General features: G+C 32.5%; 1 protein-coding gene across 1 annotated transcript in view; it reads right to left on the bottom strand.

Moving 5' to 3' along the window:
* Positions 1–8,162, bottom strand: part of LOC108971928 (cyclin-dependent kinase 5 activator 1) — a gene marked incomplete at its 5' end in the record, with an annotated part of 101,029 nt that overhangs the window by 8,882 nt on the left and 83,985 nt on the right. Inside the window, 1 exon segment of the mRNA XM_018938282.1 lies at positions 2,333–2,538. Within this exon segment, the coding sequence (XP_018793827.1) occupies positions 2,333–2,538 (206 nt within the window).

Genomic DNA, 8,162 nt, shown 5'->3' with positions numbered 1-8,162 from the left:
AAATATTTATTTTCTTTTATTTTTTCTACTAAAAATTTTGCAATTTATTACTATTTTTTAGCTCTACTTCAAATTCGCTACCACTTGACGACATGTTTGCACTTCAAAAAATTTAGAGGTTTGATCTCCGTTTGCTCAAGTAATTGTAATTGGTTTGAACTCATTTTTATGCATACGAAATTGGGCAAGAGCTGTTGCTGTTTGATCGAACTCGACTTACGAGCAATTGCTCACTTGACTCAACTCAGCGCTTTTACTCGTTTTTATTCATGAGACCCAATGGTGCAGCTATAAGCAATGAAACGGGTTTTTCTGTCTTGTCAGTTTTATTCGGTGTGGGTTGCGCCGTAGCAAAGACGGTTTTGTTGCATTTGGTGTACGTTGACTGTAAGACAATACATAAGAAGTTCGACAACAGCTCTTCGAACAAGTCAAAGCTCGAACATGCGTTTTCGTTTCGTCTTGTTCGGTGTGTGTTGTCACATAAAGCTATTGGCAGTGATCTTATGAGAAAAAAAAAAACTGTTTTGACTAACCCAATGAGGGTTCATTATTCCTAACAATAATGGATTTTGGTGTTGAATGTTTCAGGTATTTAGGTTTATTTTATACGGTATATTCCCTAGTCTCATATGCTGAATATACAGTGGACCAATAAAGTTTACATATCAAAAAAAAATATTTTTTTAAACAAATAAAAAAAAAGTGTGTTAAAGCTGAAATGCGCCTATTTTATATCAAAAAAGTTTACATACACCTATGTTATTCAAAAGTATTACATAAGTTTTAGCAGGTTTTCGCCTACAATTTGGTGCTATTATTGTCCCTAGACATCGATGTATGCTCCCCACTCAATTTCTAGTATTATTTCTAGATATTTTGACCCACTAAGTCCATGATGCAGCTTTTTGGCGTTATTTTGATGAAATTCGATTTTTTCGAATACAATTTTCCAAAAAGTTCCAGGTATTTTGAATAGGATTTATGTCTAGTGATTGCGGGACCTAAGGAGTTATTTTTAATTCCATAACAACCCTGCCCGTACAAGATGAGACGGGTGTTTTGGGTCGTTATCTTGTTATAAGTAGAAGTGGCCGCTATTAACAGTCGATTTAAGCGCACTTAAAGTTTAAATTTGTTTCTTAAAATGTTCAGATACATATGTTTTTCCATTTTTTTACTGAAAAAATTAAAAATTCAACTCCAGAAGCAGTCATACCCTCAAACCATAACATTACTCCTACCGTGGCAATACATTTTTTCCTTGCGACTCTTCTCCACACTTTTCGTGATCTTTTTGAACCATATATATCAAATTTTGATTCGTCGGTGAACACAATGTTTTCCCAAAAGCAGTACTTTATTTAAATTTATTTAAATTATTGTTTATTCAAATATTGATATATCAAATTTTGATTCGTCGGTGAACACAATGTTTTCCCAAAAGCAGTACTTTATTTAAATTTATTTAAATTATTGTTTATTTAAATATTAAATATTGTTTAGCAACCGCCGACCTGTTCTTTTTATTAACCTTACTTATGTATGCTTTACGACGTGCGATTCGTCTATGTTAACCCAGCACTGTTCCATACATTTCAAAAATGGATAAACATATGTTTCTGATCATTTTAACAAAATAATTTAAATTTTAAGTGTGCTTAAATCTTCTGTTAATAGCAGCAAAATCAAATTCCGGTCAAAATATCCGGAAATAATACTAGAAATGGAGGGGGGCATACATCAATGACTACGGACAATAATAGCAACAAGTTGTTGGCCAAAAAAACTACTAAAACTATTGTAATTTTTTTTCATTTATATAAATAATCATCAGTGTACGTAAACTTTTTTGATATAAATTATGACCATTTTAAGCTTTATGCTATATTTAATGTTAAATATACATATCTTGAAATGGATAGGAAAAAATCACAAAATGTATTCATTATAAACAAATAAACGTGTCGTCATTTGCCAGAACTAGGTGTAAGTAAATTTTATTGATCCACTGTAATGATATTCGTTATTCTATTTCATTTTAACCTTTATTTAGGCCCAATATTTTGAAGAAATTATGTATACAATTTTTACATGAAATAGATTAATATCTTGATAGCGAATATACCTTTTCTTATCTCCATCTAAATAATGTAATGATTACATTTGGTTGGTTCTTATATGTTTTATTTCTTGGAAAAGCAAAAGGCATCTGAACTTTTTTAAAGTTCTTTTGTTTTCATTTAACAATTTTAGATGAACATAAAAAGCCTTTGAATGTAACCATGTGCAAATGGACTCTACTTGTGCCGCAAAGAATAAAACAACTTACCTTTCCCAAAACTTATCTTTACAGTCTTCGACTAGGAATGGTTTCAATGGGTAGCTTATTTCATTGCCCATATAAGAATATGATAAATATAGACACGTTAGAACAGATGCCTGCAGCTCCGATTCCTTAGTTTCTTCACCATCTACCAGTTCTCTTATTAGCATGTATACAAAAACTACATTTGCCGGATTTATAAATGCCACATCCTGAAATAAAGATTTAAAATATAATACGGTTTTATAACAGAGAATATATATCAGTTTTGTAAGATAATATTTTTTATAACATTATTAATAATTTCAAAGGTTTTATATCTATATAATCGGAATGGAAAGACGCATAATTTAGCGTATGTCTAGATTACGTTTACTGTGACTTCTTTTCCATTTTGTTTATCTTGAAATATTATAATATTTCGTACAGTGAGCGAAAAGAAGATGGTAATATGTCTTTACATGTCCATATCTATGTCCAAATGGGTTACTGGTATTAAGCAGTATATCGGTAGATAAGCAGAATGTCAAAGTTTTCAGATTAAAGCTGAGGATGCACCTCTCAAGAAATGTAAAAACTCCATATAAAATAACGCTTTAGAAATGGTCAAGTAAATTTCGCGTGGTAAATTTTTTGTGCTAGTTTGCAGCTCTAAAGAAATCTAGTATTAATTTTTAATACATTTTTTCAATAAAATGCGTATTTGGCAATCATGGTTTTGCGAAGAATCAATTAATCGACAATTGTTTCTTGAAGGAAATTCAAAGTACACCCAACTCTTTTTTTACACGGTAGATACGGATTCAGAAATCCGTGTAAAAAAAAGAGGCGTTTTCTATGGTAAAATGGGGATACGTTCCATGCCATCCGAAAACCGTGTAAGATTAAACAAAGAACTATATTTACTTCGAAAACCGTGTAAAAAATGTTGAAAACTGTAAAATGTCAGATACGGATATGCATACAAATTGTGTGTTCATATCGCATTTTATTGAGTATTAGAACTTAAAATACATAATTCATACAGGTGAAAAATTGGTAGATTAAGCAAAAAACAAAAGAAATCTGTTAATCGAGAATGAAGAAGAGAAAAATTAGAATAAGGAAAAATTACTTACAAAGCTGCATAATTATTCGTCGCTACTTGATAACAAGCGCAATTGTTAGCGACGAACAAAATGTGTAGGTAAGAGTTCGAATAAGTGGATTTCCCAATTACTACTATGTGTATTTATTTCAACAATGGTACTAAGTGTGTTAAAAACAAACATAATTACAGGACAGTGATTTTGAAACCGTACTAGATTAAATTTCCAAAAAATATTTTATTTTCAATCGTGTAACTTCAAATCCCTGTAAAAGGAAACCGTGTAAAAAAAGAGTTGGGTGTAATCGTTAAATTCATCCTAAATTAGTTAAAATCAGTATTATGAAGTATTGTTTATTTTGAAATGTTGTATAAAACTATACTATAAATACTTATGTTACTACATACTTATGTCCATAGATACATATTACACAAAAAATTTATTTTCTTTGTTTATTCTCTCTTGCCCTTCTACTGTGGATCACTCACAAAATTACTTGTAATATGATACAATTTTGGGCATAATATCCCCAACATAAATTATGTACATACATAATGCAATAGAATATGCACAATATTGGCAAGAAAACAATACAAAAACAAGTATGGAAGGGCTAAGTTCGGATGCAACCGAACATTGCATCGAAATCCAAGCAATTTTATATATAACCCCTATATTGACAGACACATACGCTTTATTAGATAATCGTTATATGTACTATCTATCTATTTTTCCCAATACCACATATTATTAACATGCCACGTACTAAAAGATGATAATCTAGAGTRAAGTCAGCCGGATGTTTCAAATTCTGATATTAGTTATATGGAGTTAGGCCAAGTTTTCGCCCAATTTGATTAATTTTAAGCACCAAGACACAGTACTATCAATAAAACACGCTCTCATATTTTCATTGAGATAACTCACATATTTGTTGATATATGTAGTACAAAGTCACCTGGAAACTTTAGAATCGTTATATTAGGTATATATATGAGAGCTAATGGAAGCATTGGTTTCAATCCATTTTTGACACACAGAGAAGAATTATCTTTTAATTTCAATTATATGTTTTATGCATTGACCCATTTTTTCGATCAAAAGTCAACTATAGGTACCAGGATCCAAATATTCGGTACCGTTTTCCTTGAACAGTTTTGTTACATTTCAACAATTTTTAATGATAAGGCATTATTCGCACAAAATTTTATCGCGTTATGTTAATTACTTCTTGATTTGTGTACTGGAAAGTGAAAAAATCTAGTTTCGCTCATTTTCCCACTGTAATACAAGAATATGATAGAAATGTCACTAACAAATGTTGCCGAAATCTGTATGTCAGGTAACGAGATATGGGGTTTAACCAAAATTGGGCGCTGCCACGCCCTTCKTGCAATTTTCACTCGGGTTCCTTTAAAGTCCTCTGATACCCTCAAGGAGGTGAAATTAAAAGTCTCTGGTGTATTTAGTTATTGATTTATTGCGATTTTAGTAGTCTTTAACAGTACCGTTATATAGGGAGTGAGCAGGGTTATCCCGATTCCATCCATTTTCACACTGTGATTAGAAGTTCTTACAAGATTTGTGCTCAGCAAATTTGGTTGTAGCTTAAGTGGTTTAGGAGATATATACATTAAACTTATTGGAGGGCGGGTCCACTTCCGCATTTTAAAAAATTTTTGCCCAAAGGAGCCTCTTGCTACTCCGATCCTCAGTACCAAATAACAGCTTTATATCATAATTTAGTGTTTAGTTAGGGCACATAATAGGGTCATCAAATATCTATCTCGCTTAGTTTAGGGTGATACATACAACCTACAGATATATACCCTTTAGCAACTGGTTGCAAGAGTATAACAATGGTAGGAAGCTCCGCGTAAATAAATAGCAGATGTTAAATTTTAAATTTGTAATTTGTTAATGTACGTGTGTATCCTTTATGTACATATAGTATATATGTATTTTTAGTGTATTATTGTTTCCTTATAAATAATATGCATAAATAAAGAAAGACTGTCACTTATATAGGTATAGATACCTCAAACTTACGGAGGTCCATGAAGGAAAAACGACTCTCTCTTATAGAGGTTTCTGTTTCTCGTTAACAGAGGTTTTGTACGCTAATGTGCCCTGGCTATTACTCTCACTTATCCAGTGCTCACTTTCCCGGTTACTGTATATGCAGAGAACGTGTATAATAGAGAAGATTCACGATTCAGATATCGTAACTTTTCGCAGGGGTACTCGCCTGAGATGAGGGAGTTTCATCACAGACAAATTATAAGCGTGTTTCACCAGAAGATTGCATCAGGGCACTCGAAAATAATGATAATTCCAATGTAAAAGACACTTACAGATTCATAATGATCCTATAAAATCTTGTGAAATATTTATTATTTAATGTTTTTTGTAGTATTACCTAAACATACATTTAATATAGGTTTATGATAATTAGTCACAATTTGTGCATTTACATTAAAAATTTTGATATCATCTGAAAATACCAAGTAGTCTCAGATGTGCTCATATAAAATTATATGTGCATGTAAACAAATATGTGCATACGCACAATGTTTGTAAATTTATCTACATGCAACATATGTATTTATTTATATAAATATGTAAACTCAACGCTTCATGTGAAATCTCCGTTTACACGCACAATCAATGGCGAAGCTCACGTTTTGTCAAGAGTCAATGTGTCGAAGGGCCGACGCGACGACAAAGCGTTACAACATTATGTTGTTGATTGAAATTCCGAGTTGTGCCGAAAAATTAAAAGATAGATCAGCGATTGTCACCGCTTCCATTGCCGCTCTAACAGCTTCGCTTACAAACCAGCGTAAATATGTATGCTTATGTTGCGCTTGCATACATATTGACGCTGAATTTTCTGAGCCACTTTTGTCACTCTCTAGTAGTGATGAGCGATATTTCACCACCGGTGATTTTATCACTGTGATTGAAAAATCGCTTATAGTCACTGCTATTGATAGCCCAAAATATCAGTGATTGGTGATTTTTCTTCATGCCATATTTCACTGAGAGTGAAATTTACAATTGGCACTAGCTTATGAACAATAATTGCATGTGGTGATTTTTTGGTGTTAAAAGTAGAAATTGTGATTTTGAATACTTCTTTATTCACTGTGAATATATGTGGTGATCGTTTGTGGTTAGACGCAGAAATTTTGATTTTGAATAATTTTTCACTGTGAATATATATGTGTATTGTGTGTTTTATTCAATTCCGTTGAACGAATGCTTAAAATAAGTATTTTGAATTCGATTTTTTTTAAATTTATGAATTATTGTGAAAATGTCTTTTAAAATAAATAAAAAACGAAGTGAAATGTGGCAATTTTTCGATGCAATTAATGAAACTCATGCAAAATGCAAAATTTGTAAAAAAGATATATCCTATAAAACGTCGAATACGAATTTAAAAAAGCATATGCAAAATCGGCATCCAACAGTGGAACTTCCAGGAGCAGCGACCGTGCAAAAAATAGGAAGTAAACAAACGGAAAATCCAGATGCACAGCATGAAGTTACGGAAACAAATGTACAATACGATAAAACATAACATTTTTACTTCGGATTTCAGTTAAGAGATTTAAATATAGTTTCAGAGGCTGTTCTGCGCCAATCTAAAATAACTGCCGCAATATGAAGATTTCTGCAAAGGCAAAAAAGGAAATAGATGATGCGTTCCCAATGCTCTTCATTAAGGACTTACAACCTTTCAGCATTGTCGAGGACAGCGGATTTGTCCAATTCGTCAAAGCGCTAAATCCTGCATATGAACTACCCAGTCGGCATGTAGTATCAAGAACGATAATTCCGGCATTATATGAAGCATGTGTCGAAAAAGTGACACTAAAAGTGGCGAATGGTGTTAAATTCTGCATTACCACCGATTGTTGGACATCTCGCAATACAGTGAGTTACATTGCAATTACAATACATTTTGTTGGTGAAAATTTTTAATTTAACAATATTTTATTGGTTTGCTGTCCAATGAGTGAGACACATACTGCCAAAAACTTAGCCGAGCAAATACAAAATGTCACAACTGAGTGGAGGGTATTTGATAACATAATATTTGCAGTATCTGATAACGCGAATAATATAAAGAGTGCCTTCCAAAATGAGCTCAAATTACGCCACTTCGGCTGTTTTGCGCATACTTTAAATTTAATTGTTAAAGCAAGTATAAGTGGCCATGACATTAATACTGTTTTACAAAAAGTAAAACAAATTGTCGCTCATTTTAGAAAAAGTACATCCACAAATGAAAAATTTATAAGTTTTCAACGCAATGCTGGTACCGAACCTTTGAAACTAATTCAAAGCGTTGAAACTCGCTGGAATTCTACTTTTTACATGATTGAACGTTTTGTGAAAGTGGAAGATGCTGTTAAAGTACTGTCGCGCTCATAGATAAGGAATTACCCCGAATTAATCCTGAGGAATGGTTGTTGTTAAAGGATTTACTAACTGTTTTAAAACCTTTTGAGTACACCACAAAAGAAATAAGCGGCCAAAAATATTGCACCGGATCAATGGTTATTCCTATTGGAAATGGTCTCAAAAGCGCGTTCACTATGCAGGTGGACAAAAGCCAATACTTATGTAGATCCTGTAAAAGCAGTGGCTTTTGAATTACTAAATGGTATAAATGAAAGATTAGGAAATACCGAAAGGAGCAACACTCTAGGCATGGCATCATTCTTGGATCCTCGTTT

This window comes from Bactrocera latifrons, unplaced genomic scaffold (assembly GCF_001853355.1).
Source record: "Bactrocera latifrons isolate USDA-ARS-PBARC rearing strain unplaced genomic scaffold, ASM185335v1 scaffold_368, whole genome shotgun sequence".
Classification (NCBI taxonomy): Eukaryota; Metazoa; Arthropoda; class Insecta; order Diptera; family Tephritidae; genus Bactrocera; species Bactrocera latifrons.
This window is presented reverse-complemented; position numbering and strand designations above follow the sequence as displayed.